General features: G+C 32.4%; 2 protein-coding genes and 1 non-coding gene across 3 annotated transcripts in view; 1 reads left to right on the forward strand and 2 right to left on the reverse strand.

Annotated features, from left to right (window-relative positions):
• LOC139482234 (uncharacterized) overlaps nt 1–16,392 on the reverse strand; it is a 398,699-nt gene that overhangs the window by 13,082 nt on the left and 369,225 nt on the right. The window lies entirely within an intron of this gene.
• On the reverse strand, nt 5,328–16,293 carry LOC139482525 (E3 ubiquitin-protein ligase rfwd3.S-like). The gene is made up of 8 exons (XM_071266437.1): nt 16,145–16,293; nt 13,755–13,917; nt 11,456–11,557; nt 8,392–9,045; nt 7,690–7,775; nt 7,148–7,250; nt 6,384–6,562; nt 5,328–5,451 (listed from the first exon to the last, which is right to left on the reverse strand). The coding sequence occupies exons 2-8, from the start codon at nt 13,875–13,877 to the stop codon at nt 5,328–5,330; spliced, it is 1,371 nt and encodes a 456-aa protein (XP_071122538.1). The 5' UTR covers nt 13,878–13,917; nt 16,145–16,293.
• Nucleotides 10,275–10,361, forward strand: Trnastop-uca (transfer RNA opal suppressor (anticodon UCA)). Its single transcript has one exon. It is a non-coding gene; the product is annotated as a tRNA-Sec (tRNA).

Raw genomic sequence — 16,392 nt, forward strand, 5'->3', positions numbered from 1 at the left:
TTGAACACATAATTATAATTATTCGGATAGAAATGTGTGTGTATTAACTGGTCATTGCTATGCAAACATTGGAAATGATATCAACGATAAAAAAAAAGATTGGGAATAACATGATTTAAGTCAAATATCACTGTTATGGCAAATCACATTGAAAGTTTGAAAATTAATGCATTGCCACAGACATATTTGATCCAGTCAGCTTCTAATTCCTGAACTTCCTTCTAACCCGCTGCAATCCTGTCAGTAATCTGATGTAGTTGTTGTTTGTTGATGTGGCTTAAAATGATAAGTGTTTCTCGTTTCTTGTTTATATATAGATAAGACCGTTGTTTTTCCCCTTAGAAGGGTTTTACACTAGAAATTTTTTTGGAGCCCTTTATAGCTCACTTTCGGTGTGAGCCGAGGCTCCGTGTTGAGGACTGTATTTTGACCTTGACTGGTTTTTCTTTTACATATTATGACTTGGATGGAGAGTTGTATCATTGACACTCATATAACATCTTCTCATATATTAATTAACTATGCAAAAGTTCAAAGTCCATAGACCATGTATGAGTCGTTGAGACAAAATATTTTCCACGTAAACACTAATGCAACTGCATACCAAATATCCTTGAACTACCACTAGACAAAGGTGATCACCATAAACTATCCTTATCATAACTAAAACATGCAAACTATACGCAAAAGTTTCAAAGTCAATAGACCATGACTGATGCAGCAGAGCCAATTAATATCCATGACAATGAGATGATAATGAAATAGTACGACTGGTTTCCCATAAACTAACCTAATCATAAACTAATGCATTGTTGATATACCCGCAGACGCTCTCATATTTGTTTTTAATTTCAAACATTTTTCGCCCCGCATTTTGAGATTACCTAATAATCATGATAATAAGATAAAAAAAAAAACGTTTTGTGACTGAGTTGTTCATTGTTAACGTTATAATCGGACATGTGATTTCTTTGGTATCTTTTCGTTTTATTAAGTCGACATGGTTAACATCACTACAGAGTGGCAAGCATTGACATATTAAAAGGAGAAAATTGATTGATGCAAAACTATTCTTTAAATCTTAACTTCTTATAAAATAGGGCCAGTTTGAAACAAATGTGTCACCTGTTTTGATAAAATTTGATGCCTTACGAAGTTGAGTTTACAGAATGTTTCTCTTTGTCCGTAGTCTTCCATGATAAAATTATTATGTTTTTTTCTAATACCAAGCTATACCGAATATTAGACAAGTGAGTGCTATAGTTGTTAGATTTGACATAGTGTATCTGTTCATGTATCTGTAGTTCATGTATTCAAACTTTTGAAGTCAACCTTTAACTGTTTAACATTGTGCTTCAAATATGTTTTTGTAAAGACGAAATGAAATTTAAAGCAGTTAGCTCCCCAAATAAAATGATTTTAAAAAACTCTCCATACACTGAATTTTAACCCATTGCAATTTGTTTCCCGTGTAAAACGAGAATGTTCTTGCTCTTTAAGTTCAGTTACTGAATATCTATTGAAATATTGCCTAAGAATGTTTTCTACTCTATCTAAAATTTGACGATTCAACCAGCATTTACCATACATCAGTTATGTGTGTTGTGTTTTGTATGCTGTAATTTGTCTTTTATTCTTGTTGGCTCTTGTTATGCCGCTTATTAGTTTGAATGTTTTTCATCAAAAGTACAACGCTTATAACTGTTTACTTCGGATGCGTGTTTCATTATACAGGATGTAGTAGTGCTCTTCAATGGCGCTCGATCAAAACTATCGACAACTAAATTTGTTTTTACCTATTCTTCTTTAACCGTCTTCTTAAATTCTTTTAATAAGAATGTGAAACAGTTTAAAAACAAAAAACGTGTCAAAAACTAGAAAATATTATGTTTTTAATAATAGTCAAATCTTAAATATAACATACTTAACAAATTAATTGTTAGTATTTACTTCCTAAAGTTTTAGTTGGAAATATTCACTCATATGATATGTAATTCTTGGTAGGCCGGATAAAACATTTATCGCAAACCATTTGTTGTATATGGTAAATTTGTCTGTCATTGTTTTTGTGAGAGAGGTCACATAAGGGTTTTAATAATACAATAAATACTTATTTAATATCAGCAGTTAATAAAAAGTCCAAATTTTATGATTAAATTGTTTTACACAGTTTAAATAAATGCAATACTATGCTTATTATATAGGTTCAAATTAAAATTAATTACAGAGTATTACCTTAACCTTTTTCCCTTTGAATACATAGGCTATAATAAAACAAAACAATATATGCATATTGCCGATAACCCATACAGCTTGAAGGACACCGGATTTTAATTAGTTGAAAATACAATTCATAAGCATAAATACATAAATAAATCAATACAATTATAGATGATTACTGGATGCTGATATATGACATACATGTAGTATATTTAGTTAAATACCAAATAATAGCAAAGGCTCTTTCATCAACGATCCCCCCGGCCAGGAAAAACCAACCAAAACGAGTTATCTCGGGTCAAACTACATTAAATACCAAATATGTAGTGGAAAAAAGTTGGAAACCTGCGTCCAAACCCTGTGCTCGGAAGACCGTCTCCAGAGGTATACTTGGACAGTATACACAAAATTTGAGTTACAATTATTCGTTACAAAAAAAACACTAACCATGATCAGAAACATGAATTAAACTAAATTGTTACATATCTAAAATATGTAAAAATAAACTTGACACTACGACTGTTGGGTAGAAAGTGAAGGCTTTCGAAATATTTTCCCGCACATGAAAATTTTCACGTGACTAAATAAGAAAATTCATACGCATCGTTAATACAAATGTTTCCCGCTATTCGTTGAAACGCGGGAAAATGTAATTAAAATGAGATTCCCAAAGTGGTTAAAAGAGTCGCCATATTGACTTCCACATATGGCAAACAATCAAAATGGCTGAGGATATCTTTCCTTGATTTATTCGCAAAATCAGGTAAGTAATAAACCACACTGGTGACAAACAAACGTTTTTTTTTTGTGTAACGTTTCACGGAGAAATTAAAACAAGATTTTGTTCAGTGTGAATTTAATCAAAAGTTTTCTTATTTTAATTCTAATATGACGTGCTTCTTTAGCTTTGTAAAGAAACCAATCTTTATTATCCAATAGAATTAGTTTGCACACATGCGTATATTGACTACGGCTGAAAAATGAATTTCATCAAATTGGTATGCATTTAATATATTTCCTTAAATTAAAACATTTTCAAACACTAAAATGATACACATTTTGTTATTAATACTTTAACAATGACAACAATGTGTTACAATTCGTAATTGACATATTTGACCTAGATACCACAACGTTCATGTTGGCTGTTCTAACTTCAAAACCCCTCCCTCTGAAAAACACGTTTCATCTCTCCTGTTAAAAAGGCATGTCATTGTATATAATAATTTCATTGAAACATATGTTCCGACGATAAAATATAAAATAAAGTATAGGTTATTATTACTACTGTTATACTGAAATGACAAAATTGTTTCATATCTCTGATAAAATGGATTGACCCTAGCAGGGAATCGAACCCCATTCTCCTATAAAATAATAGGCGTAATTACCAATATACCACCAAGGTTTCCAATCCATTTTACAAATGCAACAAGATTGTCACCCAGTATTAATTTTAATCATCATGTAATACAGCATTTGAAATCGTCAGATGCACAAAGGCGTGCCCTTTGATCAACTTTACAAGGTGTAGCCACCGCAAGTATAAATGGATCTCTGTCAAAGGGCCCCTCTGCCAAATGTCAGCACAACTTTATCAAGGAATCCTCTATCAGATATGAACATATTTACCAATGCTACAATATTAATCGGTGGAATATTTACGATTAATTAAGTAAATAAAGACCTACCTGATTCTCCTTGTGCGTCCACCGCCAATGACAACTGACTTGAAAATTTGCGTGTCAGAAATTGACCTCAAAGGAAAAGACTGTTGTAATATATTTTTCTGTTATATTGTGACACAAATATTGTTTTAGTTAATAAATTAGTTTGCTTATTTCTGTTTCATTTTTGAATTTTAGAAATACAACTTTATGAAATTAAACTGGTTTGAACTAGTTGGATAAAAATCGACAGGAAGGTTGATGGAAGAGCCTACACAAATACTCTACACTTATACACAGCGAACATAGAAATTACCGTAATTGTCCTAATCAGAATCAAAATAATTGATGCCAGCTATACTTTATTGTAGTTTTAACATGGGTAGGCATTATATTCGTGTTATTTTAGCCCTCGCTATCGCTCTGGCAAAAATAATCACGAATATAATGCCTACCCATGTTAAAACTTGAATAAAGTATAGCTGGCATCAATTATTTCTTAAATAACTTATAAAAAAGTGTTAAAATGAAACTTGAAGGGTATTCATTATCCATCTACATGCAAAGCTTGTATGCTGCAATACGATGCTCACCTGATATTCATACTTTGAAAATGTTTATTGACATGAAATATAATTTAGTTAAACAGTTTCTATATTTTTACAAATATAAAATATGAGGAAGTTTTTCTTGTTTCCTAGTTAACAATTTTATCCATTTATTATTTATATCGATTTCCAAAAGATATCTATCCAATTTTTCATATATTAAAAATCAGGTGAAGATTTTTTCAACTTAAGCAAAACTTTACAGAATGAACCAGAAAAAGAAGTCTAGTATTTCCTTGCATCAATGATAATCATTTTTTTCTAATAAAAACGCAGTAATAATTCAGAGCCACTGGATCTTTCTAGATCCTTTTGTTGGTTTCAACAAACTGAAAACGATTTTTATGATCATAACAACCAAATGTTTACGATTATTCCAATGTCTAACCACTTTTTTATAAGTGGACTTCCAATAATGATATTAAGAGCCAGTTGAAACAGTACGACACATTGTTCAGAGAATAGTAATTTAGTCATTCATATAATAAAAACAAAGTTGATTTTGCATATAATTTATGTCATTGAATAGTTGAAGAACAAATGATCTTTTCAGTTTTGTAAAGAAAGCCAGTCAGTCTCCTGAGAACCACCACAATTTGGCAGGACAGCTGATAATCCTAGTCAATTAAGATTGGACCCAAAAGCATCCTCAAAATATGTGGGTTCAAACTCACAATCTCAGTGTAGACTTGCTAGTGATACAGTAGTTGAATTATTTTGGACCACTCGTCCATCAAGGCCCTTGTAAAACAGAAATCCTAGCAACTTTTAAGACTTATTCCTTTTTGTAAAAGTACAAGTATACATATAAGAAAACAAGCTAAACATGTTTTTAACTCACATCCCATATTTTGATTGTTTTGTCCAAGATAAACTGTCCATCACTCTGTGTAGAGGTAGTATTATCTGATACATTTGACTGCGATGAATTTATAGACATCTGTGATGGCTGCGATCTGTAAATAAAAATAATATGTGGATTTTAAAATAATAAAATGTGTCTTATTTTCATGTTTTTCCAAAATAATGTGTTTCATTTTCATCATGTTCATGATTTTCAAAAATAACAATTCTTCTTAATTCAGTTCTAGTCCACATTTTTGGACTGGAGATGTGCATAGACCCAGGTGATCTAAGACAGAACAGCAAAAATAAAACAGAGAATAATTTGAATTCAAAACAATTTACTTATTTAGAGGAATTTGTAAAGATTTTCAACATTTTCACATATTCAAACGAAAACTTCCAGGCCTAAAAGTAATTTGCCGTTTCAGAATCTAATGCATTCTGGGAAATATTTTGAAAAGCATACACCAAGCTTTGTGATAGGTTTAAAACGTGATAAACAATAGAAATTCAACCACTGACGTGACGATATTTTCATTTTGGTGTACGAACAATGAGATTACCCATAGTCCTTTAGATTCTGAAAAGGTGAATTGAATGTATCTGTATATAAACTTGAAGAAACAGAACCCAGAGCCCTGAACATATGAAAATTAATTCAGTTGTTGTTGTTTCTTGCTACTTGTCGTATTTGTTTTCCATTTATTGTTTTGAACTAAAATTAGACGCAAGTTTTCTGGTTAAATCGTTTTACATTTGTTATTTCTGGACTTTTGTAGCTTGCTAGGAGGTACAGGTTTTGCTCAATGTTGAAGGCACTACAGTGACCTAGAGATGTTTACTTCTACATCATTTGGTCTGTGGGGGAGAGTTGTCTAAATGGCAATCATACCACATATTTATATTAAGATAAGTAAATTATCAACAAATCTCTTTCAAAACTATACCCGACATTTTGTAATGTTCTCGTTATCTCTTTAGCAATCATACCATATCTCCTTATATTTATATTAAGATGTATAAGCCTCTATCAAAACTTTACCTGACATTTTGTAGTTGTTCTCGTAACTTTGCAATCTCTGTCCGTAGCTTGTTATTGTCTCCGACAGTCATCTGATACTGCATTCTTATTTGTGCAGCCTCCATTTCACTTCTCCTCCTGCCCTCTTTTTCTTTTTCTAAATCCTGAAGAGCTCTGTCCCTTTCTGTAGTATCTTCAACCTAAATATTGAACTTGCAGGTAAACATGGTAAAAATAATAAAGTGATTTTTGAATAAAAACTCAAGGTAATGCTAAACCATTAAGATTAATTCCTCCAACATGTGCATTCTCTTCAAGAGATTGAGAGGCAGAAGACCCCACTGGGATAGTTCAATATGAAAATAATCCTACAAATATCATGGCAAAAAACTAAAAAACAACTATAAAGAATGTGTCCCCAGTACACGAATGCTCCACTCACACTATCATTTTCCATGTTCAGTGGACCGTGACATTGGGGTAAAAACTCTCAATTTGGCATTAAAATTAGAAAGATCATATAATAGGGAACATGTGTACCAAGTTTGAAGTCGATTGGACTTCAACTTCATCAAAAACTACCTTGACCAAAAACTTTAACCTGAAGCAGGACAGACGGAAGGAAGGCCAGACGGACAAACGAACAGATTTCACCAGACGAACGGACGAATAGACGAACGGACGCACAGACCAGAAAACATAATGCCCCCCTACTATCGTAGGTGGGGCATAAAAACCAGAAGCTACAATGTTCCTATACTGAATATTATCATATTCCTACCAACCTTTAAACATTTAGCATACAACACTCGAATGTCTTGTCTTTTAGCTTTAGAATTACACTGAGGGCACTTTCCTCCTTGACCTTTCAACCATTTATCTATACAACTAAAAATAAATTACATTGTCATTGATATTACATTTCAAAAATCTGTAACTTACCTGCAAATGTTTAAAATCACCACGAGTGAATTTATGCACAAACAGACCAGATAAATCTGTTTTGCTTGCCATAAGAATTTTGAAACTAATAATCTTTGTTTTTTTATTTAGTTTTTTGGTTCTTAAACGTTTATTGAAATACACATGACAGTCTGAAATTTGATAAGTTCCTTATTTTCTACATTTCCAATTACAATGCCATCAAAACAGATCCTTGAAATCTATATTTCTCCTTATCACAATCTTATCCTCAATCATGGAGTAAGATGTTTTCAAGATCTTTTTTAATGTTGGATTGCTGTCTCCTTGACATAATCACATATCTATATTCATATCAACAAAAGTTAATCACAAGTTTATATGTAGAATTATAGTGTATAACTACCTCTGTCCAAAAAGATGGCCACATTTTAATGAAGCTAGTCTGTGATTACCAGAACTTGTCCATTCTTCAAAACATATAGGACAGCACTGAAACAAAATGTATTTGTGCATTTTTAATTGTATAATACTATTTGGATAGCAAATGTTTTTTCTCCTAAGGCTAAGTAACAAATGTCTAAGACTTCTTTATAAGGTTTTTGAGCTTTTTATATTTCAAAATTTTAATAATGCACATTTTTTTTCCTGTACAACTAAAACTTGGCAGTGTCAAAATCTCTGCACATACTTGAAATTTGATTCTTCATAATTGAACGTCAAAATACAGAAGTGCATAATACCATTTATCGCAAAATTGTTTGTTCTTTTGCCAACAATTGTTTGATGCAATTAAGAGGAATTAACTGCATCAAGGAAAATTAAGGAAAAAATTATACAAGTTTAAAACGAATTATACTATGCTTGATGTCAATAAATAAATAAACTCTTGTAAAGCCACTACCTGGTATTATTGAAACTAATAATTTACATAATCATGAATAACAAAAATACTGGCAATTCTCCTCCCATCTCTCCTTCCCCTAAAATGGAAGAAAAGATTGCTCTTATCATTTTTCAGATGATTCAATATTTCAGGTATTTAATGCAAATAGCAGGAATTATTGTTTGAACTTGAACATGGCTACAAACTTTAAAGTGATCATACATTGCCTTCGTCCTCTGGTTCACCACCACCAGGTTTCTCTGGCGTCATTATCCTCCGTCGTTTTGGTGACCTGAAATCTCTAGGTGAATCTGTATGACCCTGAATAACCTGCACAGCATTGGTGGCTGATACAGAAGATAATACTGTAGACAGTGTTGAAGGTGCTCCTAAGTAAGGACCACCATTTCCTGCTGTTTCCATGGCAACAGATGGAGCAGATGATGTTGATGGCTGATTAGGTGAAGAGTTAGAACCACCGCTTCCAGTTGTTCCCATGTCAACTGGTGGAGCAGATGTTGATGGTTGATTAGATGCAGAATGAGGAACACTACTACCTGTTGTTTCCATGGAAACAGATGTTGATGGTTGATTGGATGAAGATGATGATGATAAGATTGTAGATAAAGAGTTTGACGAGGATGTTGTGATGGGCTGCATGGTGATATTGTGGACAGAATCCATTGTTGTGACAGCATTTGATTGGATGGTGATGTTAGTGATGGATTCAACAGATGTCTCCGCATTTGTTTCCAGATTCAGACTGGGAAGTGGTGGCAGGGTAATAACACCAGGTAATGTTGACCTGGATGATTGAGATCCTGAATCCACAACTGTAGCTGCTCCAACAGATGGCAGCACTTGTTGGTTTTCTTCCTAACAAAATAAATGAGGTATGTATGCTTGAACCAGTTGTTAAGATCATAAATTTCTCAATCAGAAGTTAAACTCATTGTTTGTTATTTACTTATCAATGATGTTTGACTTTTCCCCAGGTTCACTTAGTTTACTTTGGTAAAAAAAACCAGAAGAAATTTATCAGTTAAATAGAGGGGGGATAAAAAATTTGCCCTGGATATTTCCTTTTGATTTTTAAGAAGATATATATGAATAAGTAATTGATGTCTAAAAAATATCTATTAATGATCCCTCTGTCTAGGTTCTACTACTTTTGCGGCAGGCTTGACAAAAACAAATTGAAAAGATGAGGAAGCACCTAGTTATCTTGTTTTCAGAGGTTAAAAGATATAACTTCTTACAAAAAGCTTATAATACTATATATATATATATATATATATAATATAATATTATGAGGCAACTTTAAGTTTCACGATCAGGACCCATCCTCCATCCCTATTGTCCTTTAAAATTGACAATTCTCATAATCAAACTTATGTCAGCTTGTTTTTCTAAAACACTTTATCATTCACCATTATTAACATGCATTATATTTTAAAAGAAATTATTTGTTCAAGTCCCCCCCCCCCCCTTGAGATAAAATAAAGATAATAAGTTAAAAATAGAAATAACATTTATAGTACATGTACCATAAATATACAATCTAGTAATTGAACTTATTTACAAAGATACAATTTTGAAGTTTCTGCCAAAAAAAATTTGTATTAAAAAAATTCCAAAATCTTTATGATATTACCTAAAATATATGCAAAAAACAAATATTTGGTAAAACAAATTAAAAATTTCTAATATAATAAAATTACTGATTGGAAATGAAATGTTGATGTAACATCTGGAGTTCAAGGTTCATCTTATGTTGTTTATCAGTTAAGATGGTTACCTGTATCTTCACTTTATCAGTTTATGTCATTTCCATCAAGGGAAATAACTCTAGATTTTTTTTTAATATTTGTGAAAAAAGCCATTTTCCCCCATAAAGTAGAGATTTCATTAATTCAAAAATAAGCCTTTATTGAATGAAATTGTTTTAAAATTCCCATGACATAGTTATCCATCTATACTGTTACACAATAAAATCATGAAATATTTGCAAACTTTATTCTAATAATATTTAAATATGTTATAGCTTAGTTGATGAAACTCAGAAAATTTGTGGGTATATAAATATTTAAGTAACCACTACCATTGCCGGAATGAACCTCAGTGGTCTGGGGTGCAGGCTTCAAACCTGTAGCTGATTAGCGTCAGAGTGGTTCAATTCCACCTTTCCGGCGATTTTTAGTTTGAAAATTTTCAGAACACCAAGTGGAAGGTCGTGGAAGAAAATATAATGAACACCTTACGTACCAGCTGGTTTTACAATTTTTTTTAAATGAATTAATCCCTGGGGATAGGGAGACAGATCAAATTGTGATGGACTTCAATGTGTTATAATATTCATCCACATTATATTAACATGATTAACAAGTGAAACTGCGAGCTACTGCTCACTGATGATACCCCCGCCGCAAGTGGATAATATTAATAGTGTAAAAATATGCAAGTGTTCGGTAAACAGGAAGTTGTCGAGTGATGAATCTGAAAATGCATCACACGATATAGCTGACTTATATAAATCCTGAAACCAAATTTCAGAAATCCTTGTATTGTAGTTCCTGAGAAAAATGTGACGAAAATTTTCAACTTGGCTATCATGTGTAAAATCATACAAGTGTTCGGTAAACAGGAAGTTGTCAAGTGATCAATCTGAAAACGCATCACACGGTATAGCTGACTTAGATAAACCCTGAAACCAAATTTCAGAAATCCTTGTATTGTAGTTCCTGAGAAAAATGCGACGAAAAATATTCATGGGAAGGACGGACTGACGGAAGGACAGACAGAGGTAAAACAGTATACCCCCCCTTTTTTAAAGCGGGGGTATAATGATAAAGAAAAAATTCAGATGTAGGACAATTATTGTTGTCCATGAATCAGTTATTTGTCTCTCAAGATGTATATATATATATGCTATTGATTTTAGCTCTTTAATAATATTTTTTTTGCAGCTTAAAAGTATTTATGAGTCCAGCCAATTGCATTATTCTGGGACATAGGCCAAGGACTCCCAAAAGTGGATTTCATAGTAGCCTTTAAGAAAATCTGAGAGCCATTCAGGTTTGCTTTTCAATATAAAGGCATTAACTTCAACATATACCCAAATAGTCTTATTTTTCTTGATTTCGAACATCAACATAAGTTGAAAATACCTAAACATTGAAATAAAGTTGTTACTTGTTTACCATCATAAACTTGCCATACAATTTTGGGCGAAATGACTAGGGCAAAATAATAGATTTCTATTATAGATTATAAACTGATCAATTACATGATTTGGAAGTGTGTCTACGTCTACTTCTACATCTTCATCATCACTGTCCTCTACGTTGACCTCTGACACGATACTGACATCAGAATCATTGTCTTCTCCCTAAAATACAACAATAATTATTGATTAATAATTCCATTTTGAATGTAACACATCCTCTGATTGACTATAAGTATTTTGTCTAGGAAGAATATTTTACCATTTCAGCTATGCACATATAATGGCAAAACAAGTTCCAATAAAATAAATGATAAAATACAAATACAAATATTTTATTGGCACAAACTCAATTACAATAATTGGCAACTAGTATACAAATAGTAATGATACAGCAATTAAACAATACTACATAGCATATCATTGGGCACATTTCGAAAAATGAAATGTGCAGTTATAAATATATCAATATATATAGGTTAATTTGTAAGAATAGACTACCGACATAGGGATATTGTATGTTATAGCTTCAAACTGTTCATATTACTCATTTATAAGGACATTTTTCCTTAATTTAAATGATTGATTAATAAAAGATGATATTAATCTAAGTGTTTTTCTACACTTGCTATTAAGTAGTAGTTTGATATATTCATCCTCAGTTTTGGATTGTTCGTCATAATTTTTAAAATAGGACAATTTTGATATAAGAACATTTCTTTGATTCATATTTTGTGCAGTGCAAGATAAAATGTTTTTCGTCTTCTATATTTTTATTATGACATAATTTGCACAACCTTTCTTCTCTGTTAACTTGCATGTATCTACCACTTTCAATTTCAAGATTGTGTGTACTTAGCCTTAGTTTTGCCAAAGGTGCCCTATCTTTCCAGGGATCTCCATGGATGAAAATTGAACGATGGAGGAACTTTCACCATTACAAACCGTGTCTACGCTGTACAGTGTAGCGCGATCGGAAGTATTTTATCCCTCCATACAAGGAATGGTGAACATGCTAATTCATTACTTATTTAAATTATATTTATTTGAATTTTCATTATAGAACTGTAGAATTAGAAGTGTCAATATTTTCATTTATTCCCGTTTTTAACCATTCAAATGCCAAGTCTTCATGGTCCCCCCTTAGTCGAGAATGACCAAAAGCTGTCATGAAGGTCCCCATGTAGATTTCTTGTATTTTTGGTAATTGTTATGGGGGTTAAAATCATATGATGTGGAGCTGATTTTTCATGCACACTGTCAAATTCAGAACCCATCACCGGTATGGCTGATTTGCAGCAACAACAAAACGATTCGTACGGGTTATTTAAAAGGTTGAAGAGATTTGTAAAGCAAACGTTGACAAATGAAAAGGTTTTTAATGACTTTATCTGGCAAATTGATGCTATGCAACATGCATCTTTCGAGTCTGAATAGAAACTGGAAACGCGGATGCATCAATTTGATTGTAATATACGAAATTAATTCGGAATTACGATACGATATTTCTTTACAGGAAATATTTAAGTTTTTACTTTTAAACTTTTAAAGTAATTCTAAATTATCGTTACAGCAGTACTCGAGTTATTTGCGATGAAATAATATTTACTGTTTTGCGTCCTATTTTTTACTTCTTAAAAAAGGGGGATGCTGATTGCGTAAGTCAAAATAAAGCACGTGTTCGACTTGTTGAACTGTTTTCTTTGTAACTGGATTATTAATTTATTTATTTAATCTAAATTATCATAATCATGATAATCATTTGCTGAAACTTGATTAATTTGACAAATGGATCGTCTATCCTCAGATAGTATTCTCCTGTCTGGTTTGTTGATCTACCTGTACAAGCTCAGGTACAAGTGATTAGCTATCTTAATCCGGATATCCCTCAGGCGTTAGAACTGTATTGGATTATAACATAAAAAGTCTAAGGGTTATGCAATTACATGCATTTGATTATAATTGATAAAAAAAATGGCGTTGGGCTACAAAAAACGATGAAGTTGTGAACGATGGCGGAAGACAATTTAACAATGGCGCAAGATAATTTAACAATGGCGCGAGTCATTTGACGATGGCGCAAGACATTTGAACGATGGCGGAGCGCCATTGTTAAACAGGCCATGGAGATCCCTGCTTTCAACATATTCAATTGGTCAACATAGTGTGCACGTTTATTTTAAAAACAAAAATGTCGAAAAAATGATAATTTTGATGATTCTGTAATGTATGAATTCTGTTCTTGTAAAATTTGGTCATGAATTTGTTGTTTTATTTGAGAAAGCATAGGTGTAATAGGTATATTAAAAGATGTTATAAAACATTGATTGTCTTAATCTTAAAATAATTTTAATTTAACAACCTCAGAATCTGGAAATAATTCTTCGTCTGTCACTGCCTCCACGTCAATATCAATGTGCCGCTCTGGTGATTCTGTTACAACTATAATTTCATCATCCGAACCTTCCACATCAATGTCTGACATTATAAGTACAACCTTGAGATTAAAATTTCCATGATTTTATCTGAAACGTAAACAAATATAGAGTAGCAATACAGATCTATAGACATGATAGAAGCTCACATTGATTTATTAAAATAATATACAACAATATTGAAATCGCTGTTATTTCACTGCCACACTACATGTAGTAAAGGTATCATTGCTGTTGAGTCTTGTTGTCTTTATCTATGTATCTATCAGCTTGTTTGATCACTAAGTCATGTCAGTCACAACTTTTGGGACTATCGTACTACAGATTCACCAGGCGTTGGTTCACTTTCGTTTGTAATTTAAAAATAAAAATGTACATGTGTATGTACAATTCCATGCTTGGCTTAGTACATGTATGTCATGTATGTAGAGTTTTAAAAAATTTAAAAAAGTAGCATTTTCTTCTTCCTGGTTACAAGTCCAACTCTATTAAAGTGTTATTGCAATTGACTCTCAAATAGCATAAATAGACAGGAGGCCAGATAAAGTTAGATTAGACAAATGTTTGAAGAAAACAAATATGTAGGGTGTAAACAGACTTTGGGTGTGAACATGCAGGGTGCAAAAGTGAACGGGGACGAATGTGATTTGGCAGGAACAAGTTTATTTGGGAGAACGGACACGGATTCCTGGTTTTACACTGTCACAGGTCTCACTAATTAGCGACAAGAAGCGTCAAGAAGTGACAAGAAGCAACAAGAAGCGACAAGAAGCGTCAAGAATAATAATTTTAGAGACAAGAAGCTATTTAGCGACAAGAAAACATTTTTTATAAATGTAATAATATAAAAAAATATGCATTTAGTCATTTTTAATTTACGGGCAGAAATAAATTGATAATTCTATTGATAGATGAAGAAATTAAAAATTTGCGAGGAAGGGATTATGTAGTTTTTTATTATTATATTGATAGATGAAGAAAATAACATTTGTAAGAGCAGAGACATACATGTATATACACAGGAAATGTACACGATATAAAATGAAAATAAAAACAAAGATTTGTCACCTTCCCTTTGAAGGATTTATTGAAACAAAAACATGAAATATTATTTCCTTTCTAACTGTACAATTAATTTTTCCTGATAGGACCAACGTTAGCTGTGGCTTCATCCTATTAAAGGTAATACACAGAGTAGAACATCAAATGAGATTAACGAGGCGTGTGTCCCTTGCTTTATTGCTACAATAACATCCAATTAACACCTTCAACTTTGTACACGCGTCAGACTATACAATTACACGCGCCAGAATATACAAATGTACAATCATTGTAAATAGTGAACACCTGTTGAAAACTCAAGATTGTCATCAAATTCTTTAATCAATATGCATAAACATGATAAATATCGTTAAATTAGGCAATACACTAAATAACATGATGAAAACTATTCACATTTTATGTTTTCCTCTTGTTTGATTTCAGTTCTATGTATTTCACAATTTGTGTATGTATTTTCTGGACAAGGATGCACAAATAATGCATTTTGCAAGTTTATTATATATTGTACAAATATAGTTTTAAAAACAAATTATAAGACAAATATATTATTGTTCTAAAACACAAGTAAAAGTAATACCATAATACGACAGGGTAAACGTAATACTGAATCGGCGGGACCAATTTTTGGGGAGAATGGACAAACATTCCTGGTTTTACACTGTCACTGTCAGAGGCGGATTTAGGGGGTGGCCCCCCCCCCCCCCCCCCCCTTTTGAGAAAAAAATTTGGTTGCTTATATAGGGAATAACTGAAGCGTGACGAGATTAGTCCCCCTCTTAGGCAGCCAATGGGCCCCCACTTATGAAAATTTCTGGATCTGCCACTGACTGTTCTACTAGTGCTCTATTACTGGAGGGTGGTAGTGGACATTTTGTCAGGAAACTCATGCACTTAGTTCATAGGCTGATCCAGGGGAGAAAATGGTTGATTATATAGGGAATCACTGACGCACAACTGACACGGGCCCAGCCCCTCACCTTAGGTCAGTTAGAGGTCCTCCATTATAAAAAAAAGTTTTGTATCCGCCACAGATTTGTTTATTTTTTTTATCAAACCAAGTCAATTGCTTAGGACTTTGAAATCAATAAAACTGTACATGAAGACATTGTGCGTGTTTTTTAAAGGAGAATAAATGATATTTGTTGTTCGCAGAATTGCGTAATCGGAATAATTTTCAGGAGAAAAAAACTAAAAAATGGCATGTTTTTCAGTGTATTTTCCTCTCTCAAATATGACATGCTATCATTTGTATTACCTATGAATATACTGGGAAGTCTATATAACTGTATGCCCTCAAAACATAAAGATGCATTTGCTAGATCCAAAATAAATCAAGAGTTCAAAAATAATCATTTCATTTCAGAAAATTTACCGCTAAACATCATATTTAAAGCAATGTAAATATCCAAGACAAGCCGAAATAAAATAATCTGGGTACTAGGGAAGCTTCGATTAATGTTTCTGTTACATAAAGTGTTTAACTGATGCTGATTTATATTATCG

Source organism: Mytilus edulis, chromosome 7, assembly GCF_963676685.1.
Source record: "Mytilus edulis chromosome 7, xbMytEdul2.2, whole genome shotgun sequence".
Classification (NCBI taxonomy): domain Eukaryota; kingdom Metazoa; phylum Mollusca; class Bivalvia; order Mytilida; family Mytilidae; genus Mytilus; species Mytilus edulis.